The sequence below is a fragment of the Ahaetulla prasina genome, chromosome 1 (genome assembly GCF_028640845.1).
Source record: "Ahaetulla prasina isolate Xishuangbanna chromosome 1, ASM2864084v1, whole genome shotgun sequence".
Classification (NCBI taxonomy): domain Eukaryota; kingdom Metazoa; phylum Chordata; class Lepidosauria; order Squamata; family Colubridae; genus Ahaetulla; species Ahaetulla prasina.
Window position 1 is genome coordinate 374,250,151 of NC_080539.1, and position 17,021 is coordinate 374,267,171.

At 43.9% G+C, this 17,021-nt stretch overlaps 1 protein-coding gene across 2 annotated transcripts in view; it reads left to right on the top strand.

The window, feature by feature from the left end:
- Positions 1-2,793: 2,793 nt before the first annotated feature.
- Positions 2,794-17,021, top strand: part of PIAS4 (protein inhibitor of activated STAT 4) — a 56,377-nt gene continuing 42,149 nt past the window's right edge. The window contains exon 1 of one of the 2 annotated variants that reach the window (XM_058163652.1): positions 2,794-2,938. Coding sequence is in view for 1 of the 2 variants with exons in the window: in XM_058163651.1 (XP_058019634.1) it covers positions 2,908-2,934 (27 nt within the window). In the remaining variant the exon portion in view is untranslated. The remainder of the gene's footprint in view (positions 2,939-17,021) is intronic. The other variant, XM_058163651.1, reaches the window with a different exon arrangement.

Sequence of the window (17,021 nt, forward strand, 5' to 3'; positions counted from 1 at the left end):
GGAGCTAAACAGCCACCACGAGAAAGAGTTGGCAAAACAGCTGCTCAGTTCAAATTGGATCTGACTGAGAAGGAGGCTTAGAAGAAGCACCTCACTGAGGACTAGGAGCATAGGCTTTCCAAGCAGAGGGAAGACCTGCAGGAGTGAGAGGCCAGGTACCGGCGCCTGGAGGCTCAGCGGGCTGAGATAGTCAGCCAGTTCCAGGCCATGATGCAGTCCCACTGGAACAAGGCCCTCCGGCTCTTCGCCACCAGCGGCGCTTCCCTCCAGCCTTCGCCCAAAGCCCCACACCAGGAGGCCAAAGCAGACCCCAAGTCAGAATTTCTGCCCCCCTTCGACCCACACAAAAAGACCCCAAAGGGGGAGACTCTCTGCAGCAACACAAACATTCATTGCACGTAGCCAGCCCAGGGGCCGTAGTTTAAGGACCCCTGATTTAGTGCAATATAAAAAATGCCAATAATTTTTCTGCGGAACACCAAAATTTTCTTGCGGACCACCAGTGGTCCACAGACCACCAGTTGGTGACCGCTGCTTGGACAATCCATTCAAAGTTGCATGCCAATTCGACAGGGAACTGTTAATAAGCAGTTTTAAAGCCAATTGTACAGTTAGTCCTTGATTTAAAACAGTTCATTTAGTGACCAGTTACAATGGCGCTGAAAAAAAAGTAACTTATGAACATTTTTCACATTTACGAACTGTTATGGCATATCCCAAGGATCACCCGATTAAAATTCATCTTCTTGGTAACTGACTCATATTTATGACGGTTGCAGTGTCCCAGAGTCATGTGATATTTTTTTTTTGCGACCTTCTGGCAAGCAACTGCCGTGATTCACTTAATAACTGTGGCGAGAAAAATGGGACAAAATTCCATTTAACAAAATGTCTCACTCAGCCAGAGAAATTTTAGGCTCAACGGTGGCTGGAAGTCGAAGATTTTCTGCCTATCGACTATTTGTCCCAACTTATCTTTGATTGATTTGCCAAACAAATGTTTGCTCCTCCAAACTCAAGATATATTACATCTGCAGCATTCCCAGAGTCTACTAAACAAGTTAATCTCATTATTTTTTTTAAAAAAATGACCTGGCCAGATCTTTTCTTGATAAATTCATACTGATATGTTGATAACCGTTACCAGATTGTTATCCGTCATTTAGAATAGAATAGAACAGAATTTTTTATTAGCCAAATGTGGTTGGACACACAAGGGATTTGTCTTTGGTGCATAGGCTCTCAGTGTCCATAAAGAAGTGTAGGTTAGAATAGAATAGAATAGAATAGAATAGAATTTTTTATTGGCCAAGTGTGATTGGACACACAAGGAATTTGTCTTGGTGCAGATGCTCTCAGTGTACATAAAAGAAAAGATACGTTCATCAAGGTACAACATTTACAACACAATTGATGGTCAATATATCAATATAAATCATAAGGATTGCCAGCAACAAGTTATAGTCATACGGTCATAAGTGGAAAGACATTGGTGATGGGAACTATGAGAAGATTAATAGTAGTGCAGATTCAGTAAATAGTTTGACAGTGTTGAGGGAATTATTTGTTTAGCAGAGTGATGGCCTTCGGGAAAAAACTGTTCTTGTGTCTTGTTGTTCTGGTATGCAGTGCTCTATAGCATCGTTTTGAGGGTAGGAGTTGAAACAGTTTATGTCCAGGATGAGGAAGAATGTTTAAAAAGAAGCAATAGGGTGGAGTTCTTCAAGATGATCTTTATTTATTTATTTATTTATTTTATTTGTCACAACAGTATATATAAGCATAAGCAAGAAATAACTATATGATATATAATCATATATATATAAGCATAAGTATGAAATAACTATATGAATTCGATACAATCAAAGGGAACATTAAGACAGGAACAGTAGGCACGTTGGTGCTCTTATGCACGCCCCTTATATCTTATATATTAAATTTTACATCTTATATCTTGCCCTGAGTGGAGACAATCTGAGGCCATCTAGTCCAGCTCTCCCTCTCTCGCCCCGAGCAGAGAGCTGGACTAGATGGCCTCAGAGACCCCTTTTCAACTCTAAGGGTCAATATAGCCTGAATTGTATAGCAGGCAATCTCATGGCTGTGACAGTCAGATCTAGGCTGCAACTCACAGAATGGCCGCTAGATGGCAGCACAGACTTCCATTTTTTTTTTCCCTCTCGTTTTGTCGTCCCCTATCGATCCTTGGTGGTATTGCACCCAGGTTTGGTAATTCTACTTCGCCCAAGACTGGAGGGCTTTTTTTACCCCATAATCTCCCCGCCAATTGTTTCAGATTATATAAATGGGTTATAAACAAGCCCACTCCAAACCCTCCCCTTCCCCCACTTTCCAGATTAAGGAGCCATGTCCCTTTAAGAGCTCGAAGGAAGGGGCGTGGCCAAGGGGGGGCAACGAATCCAGAGAGAGGCACCCTGGTGGGTTGATGTCAGTCTCCACGCGCATGCGTTGACGTTTTCCTCGTCAACGTTTCCTTGCGCATGCGTTATTATTTTTTTTTCATTTTTATTTTCCCCCACCCCTGAGGGGAAGACGGCCGGCTGGGACAACCCCTCCCGCCGCTTTTCCCTAGGCGCATGCGCGCTTCTCCCATCAGGGGCAGATGGGGGAGGGAAGGAGGGAAGCGGGCAAAGTCCAGACGGGTAAAAAGGCGCCGCGGCGCACCATGCGCATGCGCTTCCCGGAGCGTTTGCTGGCGGTGCTAAGCGCCGGCCGCGCCGCCGCCTTTCTGCGCAGGCGCCCAGAGCCGGCGAGCCTCGGGATTGGCCGCGGCGGCCTCGTCACGTGACGGCGGCGGCGGCTCTTCCCTCTTTTCTCTGCCACCCCCCCCAGTCCCTCCCTCCCTCCCTCCACCTGTCCCCGGCGCGTTGGACGCTGGAAGCCAAGATGGCGGCGGAGCTGGTGGAGGCGAAAGTGAGTGAGTGAAAAGAGGCGGAAGGGACCGGGAAGGAAGCGGGCAGCGGGGCCGAAAAAAGGCCGCTTGCTTTTCGCCCCCCCGGGGGACGGGGTGGGGGTGGGGGAGGCCCGCTGCGTCTTTCTGTCAGAAACACCCCCCCACAGGAGAGGGGAGGGGGCGTGGCCAAAGGGAAGGGGACGTCCTCCCGGGCGCCGCAGGCCCCGCCCCCTGACCCCGAGGGAGGCGAGACCCCCCCTCAGGAGCCTCCCCTGACCCCTCTTTCCTCCCCCCCACCCCCCCCGGGCATCCTTCTGCTCTGGGCACGGACCCCTGGCGGGACCCTCCCCACTTTCCCAAAGGGGCTCAGGGCAAACCCCTCCCCCCCCTCAGGGGGTCCCAGGAAACTTGGGAGTGAAGTGCGGGAGGGTCTCTGGGCGCTGAGGGCAAGGGGAGTCCGAGGGTCGGAGGGGTCCTGGCACCTCAAGGGGGCACAGCCTGGCAGGCCAGGGGAAGGGGAAGGGGAGGGAGGCCCGGCCCTGTTGAGGATGAAGCCGGGAGTGGGGGGTGGGGAGGGTGTCCCAGGAGGGGGACCCACCGGCCATGACTGGCTCAGGTGCCTCAGATATGCTCTATGTGCGTATCTGCATGTGTGCATGTGTGGTTGTGTATACAAACACACACACACACACACACACATATATACATACATATATATACATGTAGGTCTTTGGTTATTCGGGTTTTCTCCCCGTAAAATTGGAAGTGTCTTGGCGACATTTCAGCGAAGTCTCATTCGTCATCTTCAGGCTTCAGCTTCGTGCTTTTGCTCCCAGAAGCACGAAGCTGAAGCCTGAAGATGACGAATGAGACTTCGTTGAAACGTCGCCAAGACACTTCCAATTTTACGCGGGAGAAAACCCGAATAACCAAAGACCTACATACAAACACCCGCGAAAACCTCAGAAAACATATATATACATATGTACACACACATGCATATCTTCCCCAGGGGAAGAGCCTTCTCTGTGGGGGCACCTACCCTATGGAACGAACTGGCTAAAATGATGGCTACGCCTTCTTCCCGACCTCCGGGCCTTTAAGCGCGAGCTCAAGACTTTTTTGTTTCAAGGAGCAGGGTTGGCCTAAGAGTAATTTTTAATTGAGTGGTTTTATTTCTTGTTATTTTAATATTCGGCTAATATTATGGTTTCGGATTTTTAAATTTCAAATATTGTGTTTTAATTTTTGTATATGTCTTTTTTAACTTGGCTGTAAACCGCCCTGAGTCTTCGGAGAAGGGCGGTATAGAAATGTAAATAATAAATAAATAAATAAATATATATATATATACATACATACATACATACATACATATATATATGTAGGTCTTTGGTTATTCGGGTTTTCTCCCACGTAAAATTGGAAGTGTCTTGGCGACGTTTCGACAAAGTCTCATTCGTCATCTTCAGGCTGGTGTTTACAGCTTCGTGCTTCTAGGAGCAATGTGTGATTCGCAAACACCCGCGAAAACCTCAGAAAACATATATGTGTGTGTGTGTGTATATATATATATATCATTTTAGCCATTGTCCATCTACTGCAGGATGAAGGCCTGCATCTTTCCATATATCTGTCTCTTTGTCTATCATCTATCTATTTCTTATCTGTATTTCTATCTGTATTTGTCTTTCTCTGTGTGTGTATCTATTTATCATCTATCATCTGCTATCTATCATCTATAGTCTGCTATCTATCAGTCTGATAGATGTATCTGTTATTTGTTATCTATTATCCGTTATCCATCTATCATCTGATCGATCTATCTGCCATCTGTCTGTCTGATATCTCTCTCTCTCCCTCTCCCTCTCTCTCTCTCATCTGTCTTTCTATCTGCCTGATAGATCTGTTATCTGTTATCTGTCTGTCATCTGATCTATCTGTCTGTCTGTCTGTCTTTCTATCTGTATCTGTCTTTCGCTGTGTGTGTGTATCTATTTATCATCTATCATCTGCTATTTATCTTATCATCTGTCTGATAGATCTGTCTATCTGTTATCTATTATCCATTAGCTATCTATCATCTGACCTCTATCTGCCATCTGTCTGATCTATCTCTATCTATCTATCTATCTATCTATCTATCTATCTATCTATCTATCTATCTATCTATCTATCTATCTATCTATCTATCATCTATCTATCTATCTCTTGACATACAACCGTTCGTTTAGTGACTGAAGTGTCAATGGCACCGAAAACAGTGACTTGGGATCTTTTTTTTGCACTTAGGACCGTCGCATCATCCCCGTGGTTACATGGTCAAAATTCAGACTCTTGGCAACTGGCTCGTATTTATGACGGTTGCAGTGTCCCGGGGTCACGTGATCTCCTTTTGCGACCTTCTGACAAGCAAACTCAATAGGAAGCCCGATTCATTCACCAACATGTTGCTAACTTAACAGCGGCGGTCATTTCCTAATCCCTCGTATTTGTAATATTTATGAAGATTCTCAACCATCCAAGTGATGATTGTCTCAAAGGCGCTTTTTCCAAAAGACAACTGGACTTCCTTGGTTTTTTTTCCCTTTGAAATCCTTCTGCTTCTCACCCAAGAAGCTGCTTCAGTTCGAATTTAGAACGGAAGAAGCAGAATAACAGAATTGGACTAAACTACATTTAGGCAAAAAAACCAAAATGCACCGGTACCGTATATGTGGTACCTTGCTCAATAGTAGTACCTGTGAGAGGGATCTTGGAGTCCTAGTGGATAACCATTTAGATATGAGCCAGCAGTGTGCAGCAGCTGCTAAAAAAGCCAACACAGTTCTGGGCTGCATAAACAGAGGGATAAAATCAAGATCACGTGAAGTGTTAGTGCCACTTTATAATGCCTTGGTAAGGCCACACTTGGAATATTGCATCCAGTTTTGGTCTCCACGATGTAAAAAAGATGTTGAGACTCTAGAAAGAGTGCAGAGAAGAGCAACAAAGATGATTAGGGGACTGGAGGCTAAAACATATGAAGAACGATTGCAGGAACTGGGTATGTCTAGTTTAATAAAAAGAAGGACTAGGGGAGACATGATAGCTGTGTTCCAATATCTCAGGGGTTGCCACAAAGAAGAGGGAGTCGGGCTGTTCTCCAAAGCACCTGAGGGTAGAACAAGAAGCAATGGGTGGAAACTGATCAAAGAAAGAAGCAACTTAGAACTAAGGAGAAATTTCCTGACAGTTAGAACAATTAATAAGTGGAACGACTTGCCTGCAGAAGTTGTGAATGCTCCAACACTGGAAATTTTTAAGAAAATGTTGGATAACCATCTGACTGAGATGGTGTAGGGTTTCCTGCCTGGGCAGGGGGTTGGACTAGAAGGCCTCCAAGGTCCCTTCCAACTCTGTTGTTATGTTATGTTATGAAGAGACCTTGGAGGTATTCTAGCCCAACCCCCTCCTCAAGCTTTTGGGATGAGGAGGAAAGAGTTTCCAAAGGGGAATAAAACAAGAAAATCCAGTTGCCTTTTGGAAAAAAAGCATCTTTGCGACTTTGGATTTATAAACTGCTTTTCACTGCTGCTGCTCTATCCATAATTTAACAACGACAAAAGTGGCTTTGTGGCATCTCCTGAAAGCAAATGTTGTGTACCTATTTTTCCTAGGTGCTGTGCCCCAAAACAACCTGTTTGAAGATGTTTTGTTGGGGTCCCTATGAAAAACGACTGGTGCCTTTGCCCTCAACGGCTAGTCTTCGACTTAATGACCACAATTGACCCCAACATTTCCATCGCTAAGCAAGACAGTTGTTAACTGAGCTTTGTCCCATTTTACGACCTTTCATGGCACACTTGTTAAATGAAACATGGCGCTTGTTAAATTAGTAAACGTTCACAATTGAGTCCAAACGTTCTGTGGGCAAGCCAGGCGGTTGTTAAGTGAGTTTGGCCCCATTTTACAACCTTCCTTGCGCGGTTGTTAAGTGAATCACTGCAGTTAAGTTAGTAACACGGTTGTTAAGTGAATCTGAGTTCCCCATTGGTGTTTCTTGTCGGAGGATCTCAAAATGGGATCACGTGACCCCGGGATATTGCAATCGTCATAAATACATGCCGGTTGCCAAGTCTCCACATTTTGATCATGTGACCTTGGGGCTGCTGAACACGGTCATGACATTTTTATCAGCTGCTGTAACTTTGAACCGTCACTAAACGAATGGTTGTAAGTTCAGGACTACCTGTATTAACGCAAAAGCTTTAGCACGCATGTTCTCTAACTTATTGCATATATCAGATTTTTTTCTGTCATCGGGAGTATATATCTGGTTAATCATGTGCCTGTATTATATAAAGTAAAATATATTAATTATATAAATTAAAATAGAGAGGTTCAACTTCCTATTGGTTTACTGAGAGCTAAATCTTCTCTGGAGGACTGGAGGTGAGAACAATAGTTCATTATTCACAGTGTTTCAGAGAAGGTTTTTTTTTAAAAAAATGCCTATTTTTATTAGTTGGTTTATTTCTTCTGTTCGGTGTTTATTTCTTCTGTCCGGTGTTTATTTCGATGGAATTGGTTGCTCCTATTTAAGGCAGGCTAAATTATAATATAGATGGACACGGTGGCTCAGTGGCTAAGATGCTGAGCTTGTCGATCGCAACGTTGGGAGTTCAGCGGTTCGAATCGTTACTTGTCCCAGCTTCTGCCAACTTAGCAGTTCGAAAGCAGGTAAAAAATGCAAGTAGAAAAAATAGGGACCACCTTTGGTGGGAAGGTAACAGCATTCAGTGCGCCTTTGGCATTGAGTCATGCCGGCCACATGACCACGGAGACGTCTTCGGACAGCGCTGGCTCTTCGGCTTTGAAACGGAGATGAGCACCGCCCCCTAGAGTCGGGAACGCCTAGCACATATGTGCGAGGGGAACCTTTATCTTTACCTGATCATTATCATTGGTAATTTAGATTGTAAACAAGGTTTTAAAAATATGAAAGGTAGACTACGGTATTTAGGAAAAAGCAGTGTAGTGGTTTTAATATCAGTTAAAAAGAGGTTTGAAATTGTTGGGATTTGAACTTGAATCCGTTCAGAAAGTGGCTAAAAATACACCCTTGTGCATTTTTTTGAAAGCTGCGTGTTGCACATTTGCTAAGCGGCCTTGAGTTTCATAGGGCGTACGCATCCTGACTTGGAACTGATTCATTTAGCGGCCGGTCGAAGTTGCTGCAGCCCTGCAAAAGATGGGCTTACGGCCACTATTTCACACTTAACGACCATTGCAGCATGCCCACGGTCAGTCAACATGTCAAAATTCAGACGCTTGGCAACTGGCGTGTATTTACGATGGGTTGCAGCGTCCCCCGGGGGGCGGGGTAGTGTCACGTGATCCCCTTTTGTGACCTTCTGACCGGCAAAGTCAAGAGGGGAATCCAGATTCACTTAACAACCGTGTTATTTAACAACTGCCACGATCCATTTAACAACAGTGGCAAGAAAAGTCATGAGAACCCAGATTGTCGGGGGCAAAAGGCTAACTCTGTAAACTGCTTAGAGAGGGCTACCAAGCACTGTAAAGCGAGATATAAGTCTAAGTGCTATTGCTATTAATGAAGTTTTGCTTAGCAATGGAAATTTTGTGTTTAACCTGTGGGCCATAAGTCGAGGACTACCTGTTCTCCTATAGAAATAACAATATCTGTAGTTACAATTCTTTCCAAAAGAAGAACAGCAGAATCCGTTTTAACTTTGGTCTGGTTTCTTCTGTCTATTTTTCCGTGAAGTGCTATCGTGGCTTCTTCGCTCGTTGTCATTTTTTGTGCGTGCGTAGTTTCTTCGTGTGAAACCGTTGAAGTTTCACAACATTTCTCTGTTCTGTGACTCTTGTGATTCTCTTACCCAAACGAGGTTTTCAGGGAAGCTGTTGAATAATCTCAATTTCTGTTTTTTGTTTTTTTTTACAAGCAACCTAAGTATTCCTTTTTATCTTCAGAAGATAAAAAGCTTTACGTAACACAACAGCTTATCTGTTTTTTCTTTCGTGAAGGAAGCGACTGTTTTGATTGTCCAAAGCTGCTTTCTGGGTTTTTTTGGGAATTTTTTTTTTTGGGGGGGGGGGTGACGTCAAAGAAAATGTTTGTTTGGGAAGGGAACATGTAAATTCAGGGCCATGATAGATCAGTAATATAACTTCTGTCTTACAACCATTTGTTTAGTGCAGGGGTCTCCAACCTTGGTCCCTTTAAGACTTGTGGACTTCAACTCCCAGAGTTCCTCAGCCAGCTTGGTCTTAAAGGGACCAAGGTTGGAGACCCCTGGTTTAGTGACCGTTCCAAGTTACGACGGCACTGAAAAATGTGTGGCTTAGGAGCCGTTTTTCACCCTTAACGACCGCTGCAGCATCCCCATGGTCACGCGATCAAAATTCAAACCGCTTGCCAACTGACTCGTATTTGTGACGGTCGCGCAACGTCCTGGGGTCACGCGATCCCCTTTTGCGACCCTCTGACGGGCAGAGTCCAAGGGGAAGCCAGTGTCGTGTCCCACTCCTCCGCTGACGGCCGGGTCAGGGAAATCCGAATCAGGCGTGCCTCTGCAGCTCTGCCAAAGTCCTAGCAAAGTCCTCAGGGCAGGCAGGAGACCAGAAAGTGACTTCAGCAAGATATGTTTAGACTTTGCCTGACTCAGAGAATGCCAGAAAGCAGGTCCTTTATATAGGCCATGGGGTGTGGCTCCATGACTCAGCACTTATCCAGGCCTGCCCCTCCCTTCCTTCTGTTGCCTCCGCCTATCAAGTCTTCTGACGCGAGGGTCACTCCAGTCGGCAGCTGTTGGCAATTGACCTCCCTCAGGCTCACATGCTGTGGAGGAGGGGGAGGGGGTCTAGTTGCTCCGTTTGCCTGGGCATGGAGCCAGAGCTGGGGGCTGGAGATACTTCCTCCTCTTCAGCCTGTCTGGGCACGGAGTCAGGGCTGGGGCCGGGAGGCATACTAGAACATTCCCCCGTGTTCGGAAGCAGATAAGAAGACCCCGGCTGTGGTGATTGGCTCAACGATTGTGGCAAGAAAGGTCCTAAAATGGGGTCAAGGTTGATTTTTACAGTTGCCTCGCTTAGCGACAGGAATTTGGGGCTCCATTGGGGTCGTAAGTCGAGGACCCCTTGAAATCTCGTGAAGTTAAAAAGAAAAGGCTTGTCATATACAGCTTTCTTATGTATATGAGAAGCTGTACATAAAGCTTCTCGTATACATAAGAAGAAATTTGAGTGAAACCTACATTTTTTCCAGCCCGTTAACAGAAGAAAAATTAGCGAAGCAAAGATAGGAAGTGTCTCTTCTCACCAACAACCGTTTGCGTTCGTCTTGCTTACCATTAAATTCTGTGCAGATACTCCCTGACTTACAACAGTTCATTTAGAATAGAATAGAATAGAATAGAATAGAATAGAATAGAATAGAATAGAATAGAATAGAATAGAATAGAATAGAATAGAATAGAATAGAATTCTTTATTGGCCAAGTGTGATTGGACACACAAGGAATTTGTCTTTGGTGCATAAGCTCTCAGTGTACATAAAAGAAAAGATAACGTTCATCAAGGTACAACATTTACAACACAATTGATGGTCAATATATCAATATATGATACTAATCATATGATATGATACTAATCATAGTGATATGATACTAATTGAACAACCGCCGTGATTCCCTGAACAAAGATGGCAGGAAAAACCCAAAGGTGTTCCTTTTTTTTTTTTTTCCCTTTTTCCAAAAGGCAACTGGACTTTCTGGTTTTTCTTTGAAGACGTTTTGCTTCTCCTCCAAGAAGCTTCTTCCGCTCTGACTGGATGGTGGGGGAAATGGAAGGATCCAATCAGAGCGGAAGAAGCTTCTTGAATGAGAAGCGAAACGTCTTCAAAGAAAAACCGGAAAATCTAGTAAAACCTTCTACCCTTTCACTTTCAATTTTTTAAAAATCCAGTGGAAAAATGAAACTGATACTATTATGATCTGCAAAACAGGTTTCACATATAGACTTATGCCCAGAAAGACCCAATCTCTCTCTATCTCTCTCATCTCTGTGTATATCATCTATCATTTATCCCATATATATACCATATATATCTCTATTTCTTTATCTATCTGTTTATATCTATCTATCTATCTATCTATCTATCTATCTATCTCTATCTCTATCATCTCTCTCTTTCTCATCTCTCTGTGTATATTATCTATCCCGTATATATACCATATATATCTATTTCTATCTCTATCTATCTAACTGTCTATATCTATCTATCTATCTATCTATCTATCTATCTATCTATCTATCTATCTATCTATCTATCTATCTATCTATCTACCTACCTACCTACCTACCTACCTACCTACCTACCTACCTACCTATCTATCTATCTATCTATCTCTATCTTCTACGGTATCTGTCTGTCTGTCTATCTATCTATCTATCTATCTATCTATCTATCTATCTACCTACCTACCTACCTACCTACCTACCTACCTACCTATCTATCTATCTATCTCTATCTTCTACGGTGTCTGTCTGTCTGTCTGTCTGTCTGTCTGTCTGTCTGTCTGTCTGTCTATCTATCTATCTATCTACCTACCTACCTACCTACCTACCTACCTACCTACCTACCTACCTATCTATCTATCTATCTCTATCTTCTACGGTATCTGTCTGTCTGTCTATCTATCATCTATCTATCTAATCTATCTATCTATCTATCTATCTATCTATCTATCTATCTATCTATCATCTATCTATCTATCATCTATCATCTATCTATCTATCTATCTATCTATCTATCTATCTATCTATCTATCTATCTATCTATCTATCTATCTATCTCGTATATATACCGTATATATCTCTATTTCTATATCTTATCTTTCTGTCTGTCAAATGATTTACGGCTGCAATTCCTGGCTTTAATTATGGTCGTAAGTAGAGGACTAGCTGCATAGAGGTAGCCCTCGACTTACGACCACGACGGAGCTCCAAATCTCTGCTGCTAAGCGAAACATTTCTCAGGTGAATTTTGAGTCCTTTTACAACCTTTCTTTTCATTGTCATTAAGAGAATCGCCAGATTCACATAACAACTATGGTACTAATTGAACAGCCGCCGTGATGGCAGGAAAATCCAAATGTGCTTTTTTTTTCTTTTTCAAAAGGCAACTGGAGTGTCTGGTTTTTCTCTGAAGACATTTCGCTTCTCCTCCAAGAAGCTTCTTCCGCTCTGACTGGATGGTGGGGAAATGGATGGATCCAATCAGAGTGGAAGAAGCTTCTTGGATGAGAAGCGAAATGTCTTCAGAGAAAAACCAGAATGTCCAGTTGCCTCTTGGAAAAAAAAAAAAAAGCCCCTTTGGAAGAACCCTGACCTGGATGACTGAGAATCTCCATAGACACATGGCAGGAAAAGTCATAAAATGGGGTGGAATTCACTTAGCAAATGTCTCACTTAGCGACAGAAATTTGGGGCTCCGTTGTGATCCTCAGTCGAGGTCTAACCTATATTATAAGCTTGCTGGCGATTTTGTTGGTTTTCCTCCACAGATTTCGCCCTCGGCCTAGTCATGCTGAGTATATATAAATAGTTGTACATTTGCACTTCTTAAGTGGTGCGGGAGTTTAGTTTTTGGGTGGTTCTTGCATGAAAACATAGTAGCTTGTAGCAAAGTTTTGAAGAGATGTGTAAATGGAAAGCCTCGCTTAACAACCTATAATAATAATAATTTATTTATTTATTTATTTATTTATTTATTTGATTTTTATACCGCCCTTCTCCCGAAGGACTCAGGGCGGTGTACGGGCAAAATAAAACAATACAATATACAGATTAAAATACCATTTAAAAAACTTATTTAAATTAGCCTGAGATTAAAAATTTCCATACTAAAAAACCCCGTTTAAAAATTAATAAAATTTCCCATTAAAACTAATTTAAGCCAGCCCCGCGCGGATAAAGAGATGTGTTTTTAGTTCGCGATTTTAATATTTTAAATATTAAAATAATATTTTAATTTGTATACCGCCCTTCTCCCGAAGGACTCAGGGCGGTGAACAGCCAAAATAAAATACAAAAGAAACAATATATACAATACTAAAAAACAACCCTTAAAAAACTTATTCAAATGGCCAAATTTAAAATGTAATAATGCCCTATAAAATTGACAGAAATTTCAAACCCATAAAATCAAATTAAAGGTTTTAAAAATCAAGCCAGTCCAGCAAGGCGGAATAAATAGGTTTTAAGTTCGCGGCGAAAGGTCCTAAGGTCAGATAGTTGTCGAAGTCCAACTGTCCTTCTACGAGGGAGCAAAGTTACAAGGTCCACTGGAACGGCTTTATGGCCATTCAAGGGTTGCCACAAAGAAGAGGCAGTCGGGCTGTTCTCCAAAGCACCTGAGGGTAGAACAAGAAGCAATGGGTGGAAACTGATCAAAGAAAGAAGCAACTTAGAACTAAGGAGAAATTTCCTGACAGTTAGAACAATCAATAAGTGGAACGACTTGCCTTCAGAAGTTGTGAATGCTCCAACACTGGAAACTTTTAAGAAAATGTTGGATAACCATCTGACTGAGATGGTGTAGGGTTTCCTGCCTGGGCAGGGGGTTGGACTAGAAGGCCTCCAAGGTCCCTTCCAACTCTGTTGTTATATTGTATTATAAAGCACTTCCCTAGACATCATATATCTTCATTCTGCTCCCCTAGCCATCATCATGCAGCCAACCACATGTCAGAGGCAGGTCAACTTGAAGACATCACACGTCCTGCAGCCATGCGCGACTGCCATTCATGAGTGGGGTTTTTTTGTTTTTTTTTTAATGCTGGCTTTCAGCCAAAAAAAAAATACCCATCCAGATGAACGGATTCGCAGAAAGACTGCTGCATTTGCTTAGTGACTGCTATGTTTGCTTAACAACCATTGCAAAAAAAAAAAAAGCCGGAAAATTTAGTTCTAGTATTTAAATCCTTAAACAGGACATTTCATAACTGCCAGAACTTTAAATATTTAGCTAGACTTTTTCCCCTTAAATTTGAAATTTTAAATGATCTGAACTGTCTCTCCCTCTCTCCCTCCTGCCCTCTTTTCTATCTATCTATCTATCTATCTATCTATCTATCTATCTATCTATCTATCTATCTATCTATCTATCTATCTATGTAGGTCTTTGGTTATTCGGGTTTTCTCCCGCGTAACATTGGAAGTGTCTTGGCAACGTTTCGACAAAGTCTCATTCGTCATCTTCAGGCTTCAGCTTCGTGCTTCTGGGAGCAATGTGTGATTGCAGCTGTTTCTTCCTTTTTAACTGCTAGTGAAGGAAGGAAGGAAAAAGGAAGAAACAGCTGCAATCACACATTGCTCCCAGAAGCACGAAGCTGAAACCTGAAGATGACGAATGAGACTTCGTCAAAACATCGCCAAGACACTTCCAGTTTTATGCGGGAGAAAACCCGAATAACCAAAGACCTACATACAAACACCCGCGAAAACCTCAGAAAACAAATATCTATCTATCTATCTATCTATCTATCTATCTATCTATCTATCTATCTATCTATCTATCTATCTATCTAATGATTTACGCCTGCAATTCCTGGACTAATTATGATCGTAAGTCAAGGACTAGCTGCATCGAGGTGGTCCTCTACTTATGACCATCACACACAGACACAGACCCACACACGCCCCTCTGCTGCTAAGTGAAACAATTGTCAAATGACTTTTGGCTCCTTTTATGGCCTTTCTTGCCACCGTTGTTAAGGGAATCACCGCCGTCGTTACGTTAACGACGCGGTTGTTAAGCAAATCTGCCTTCCCCATGGACTCATCGGAAGGTGGCAAAAGGGGGAAAAATCACGTGACACCCCCCCCCCACAATGACGCTGCAGCCGTCATCAATACGAACCAGTGACCGAGCGTCTGACTTTTTGCTCGCCACATCTGACCGCGGGGATGTGGCAACGGTCGCACGTCTGTGAAAAAACACTTAAATTCTCTTTTTTTCCAGTGCTGTGGTAACTTTGAACGGTCACTAAGCGAACTGTTGTAAGTCGAGGACTGCCTGTCGTTTGATTTCTCTATAGAAGGACCTTCTTTCCCTATTACACGTTTAGAGAGAGTGGCGGGTTTTCCCGGTTGCTTCGGTGACAAAATGAAAGCCCGAATTGGAAATTTTTAACCGCTGTGTGCGTCCTTTTTCCAGATGAAGAAGGTTCACTTGCGGCTTTTCCAGATTATGCCGGTTGTCCGAATGTTCTCTGCGGATGTGGTTGATTTCTCTCGCTTGCCTATCGTGGGGCTTTGGGCTTCAAGTTAGCACATCCCCACGTTTTTGTAGAAGTTAGCACCGAGTGTTTAGATCCTGCACTTTGCAAAGGTTTAAGGCAGAAAGGTTCTGACGGTTCTTCTTGCCTGCTATTTTAGGGACTGCGGGTGGTTGAGGCTGGATTGTTTTGTTCCTGGACGATCTGGGCTCCCTCCAGTTCTGCTCCCTCCGGGTTTATGGCAAGCATATCCGGATTGTGACTCAGCAACTCAAATCCCCTTCCTTCCTTCCTTCCTTCCTTTTCTCACTTTCATCTCCTTCCTTCCTCTCTCCCTCCCTCCCTTCCTTTTCTTTTCCATCTCCTCCCTTCCTTCTCCATTCCTCCCTCCTTCCCTCTCTTCTCTCCCTTCCCTCTCCCACCCTTCTTCCTTTCTTCCTTCTCCCCTACCTTTCTTTATTCTTTCCTCCCTTTTCATTTCTTCTCTCACTGCCATCATATCTTTCCTTCCTTCCTTCCTCTCCCTCCCTCTCGCTTTCTTTCTTCTTTCTTTACTTCCTTCCTTCCTTCCTTCCTCCTCCTCCTTCCTTCCTTCCTTCCTCCCTGCCTTCCTTCCTTCCTTCCTTCTTCCTTCCTTTTCTCACTTTCATCTCCTTCCTTCCTCTCTCCCTCCCTCCCTTCCTTTTCTTTTCCATCTCCTCCCTTCCTTCTCCATTCCTCCCTCCTTCCCTCTCTTCTCTCCCTTCCCTCTCCCACCCTTCTTCCTTTCTTCCTTCTCCCCTACCTTTCTTTATTCTTTCCTCCCTTTTCATTTCTTCTCTCACTGCCATCATATCTTTCCTTCCTTCCTTCCCTCTCTCCCTCCCTCCCTCTCGCTTTCTTTCTTCTTTCTTTACTTCCTTCCTTCCTTCCTTCCCCCTCCTCCTTCCTTCCTTCCTCCCTGCCTTCCTTCCTTCCTTCCTTCTTCCTTCCTTTCTCACTTTCATCTCCTTCCTTCCTCTCCCTCCCTCCCTCTCTCGCTTTCTTTCTTCTTTCTTTACTTCCTTCCTTCCTTCCCCTCCTCCCTCCTTCCCTTCCCTTCCTCCCCTGCCTTCCTTCCTTCCTTCCCTTCTTTCCTTCCTTTTCTCACTTTCATCTCCTTCCTTCCTCTCTCCCTCCCTCCCTTTTTTTCTTTTCCATCTCCTCCCTCCCTTCTCCATTTCTCCCTCCCTTCCTCTCTCCCTTCCTTCTCCCATCCTTCTTCCTTTTTTCCTTCTCCCCCCTTCTTTGTCCTCCCCTTTCCTTTCTTCTCTCACTGCCCTCATCTCCTTCCTTTCTTCCTTCCTTCCTTCTGTCTCTCCCTCTCTCTCGCTTTCTTTCTTCTTTCTTTACTTCCTTCCTTCCCTCCCTCCCTTCCTTTTCTTTTCCATCTCCTCTCTTCCTTCTCCATTCCTCCCTCCCTTCCTCCCATCTCCCACCCTTCTTCCTTCTTCCCTCCCTTCCTTCTTTCTTTCCTCCCTTTTCATTTCTTCTCTCACTGCCATCATCTCTTTCCTTCCTTCTTTCCTTCCTTCCTTTCCTCCTTCCTTTCCTCTCTCCCTCTCTCTTGCTTTTCTTCTTTCTTTACTTTCTTCCCCCTCCCTCCTTCCTCCCCAGCCCCCCTTCCTTCCTTCTTTTTTTCTTTTGCCCGTCTTCCCTTCCTCCCCTCCCTTCCTTCCTTCCTTCCTTCCTTCCTTCCTTCCTTCCTTCCTTCCTTCCTTCCTTCCTTCCTTCCTTCCTTCCTTCCTTTCTCCTTTCAATCAGAATAGAGCTGGAAGGGACTCTAGTCCAACCCCTTGC